The sequence below is a fragment of the Strongyloides ratti genome, scaffold srae_scaffold0000068 (genome assembly GCF_001040885.1).
Source record: "Strongyloides ratti genome assembly S_ratti_ED321, scaffold srae_scaffold0000068".
Taxonomy (NCBI): Eukaryota; Metazoa; Nematoda; class Chromadorea; order Rhabditida; family Strongyloididae; genus Strongyloides; species Strongyloides ratti.
This window is the reverse complement of record NW_020171586.1, coordinates 1,346-2,433: the sequence shown is the minus strand read 5'-3', so window position 1 is coordinate 2,433 and position 1,088 is coordinate 1,346. Positions and strand designations below refer to the sequence as shown.

Below are 1,088 nucleotides of genomic sequence, written 5' to 3'. Positions count from 1 at the left end.
TTTCTCAAAACTATTTTTAATATCAAAATAAGAAAATAATTCATCTGGATAATTTTTAGCCATTTTTATGGATTTATTAAATTTTCTTTTTTTACAACATTTAAGGCTTATTTTTTCATTGTAATAATAATATGCATTACAAAAGAGACAATTATCACCTTCAAAAATGCTTCCAAAATTTCTTGGAGGTAATCTTAAATACTTATTAAATCCAAGATTCTTAAAGGTAGAAGGAGAATTTATATTAAATTTTTTCGTCGCTGATGTGTTTTTTTTTGTTTTCTTATTTTTTTAGAAAGCATGCTATCATCATATGTATAATTGACATATTTACTATATTTGATTTGATCATTATTATTTGTGGTAGGTAATATTGTTTGCCTAATTTTATTTAATTCATAAATTATTGGATCATAATTTATATCAGTTTCTATTATATCAGAATCATCTGATTCATTTGATAAGAAATATGTTTTCTTGCTTCGTGATCGTAAGTTGTAATTATTACCATAAAAATTACCATTATCATTATTAACTTCTTCAACATCTTCAATTATACTATGTTTATTTTTACTTTTTTCTTTAAGTTTAAATATCCCACGAAGTTTATCATTTTCTTCAATACATAAATCATTAAAGTCCAATTCTGATTCAAAGCAATAGGACTCGTTCATATTTTTATCATATTCAAATTCAGTAATAACTTTATAGTGTGATCCATTATAATTAATTATTACTAATGGCCATTTATTAATATTGTTTACCATAGAATTGTAATGTCTCCAGCAAATGTTAAATCCTTTATAATCTGTATCAATTATTATTAAAAATCTTATTTTAAATAAGTAGCTATAAATTGAAAAATCTATTTTCTCTTCCCATTTTTTTGAACACGCTACTGAATCATAACATGTTAAGCGTTTAATATGATCTTGGAAAGAGTCAATTTCATAACTATTTAATATCCAATTATTTTGATTTCTAAATTCATCATCTGTTTTTACATTGTTCAAGAAATTTATTATATTTTGTTTTATTATAAAATAGCCATTAATTTTATTATTGTAAGTAAATTAAATTTAAAAATA

At 21.7% G+C, this 1,088-nt stretch overlaps 1 protein-coding gene across 1 annotated transcript; it reads right to left on the bottom strand.

Moving 5' to 3' along the window:
- Window positions 1–239: 239 nt before the first annotated feature.
- Window positions 240–767, bottom strand: SRAE_0000080600 (Hypothetical protein; the record flags this gene model as incomplete). The annotated part of the gene is made up of 1 exon (XM_024646755.1): window positions 240–767. The coding sequence occupies one exon, from the start codon at window positions 765–767 to the stop codon at window positions 240–242; it is 528 nt and encodes a 175-aa protein (XP_024500901.1).
- Window positions 768–1,088: the final 321 nt, after the last annotated feature.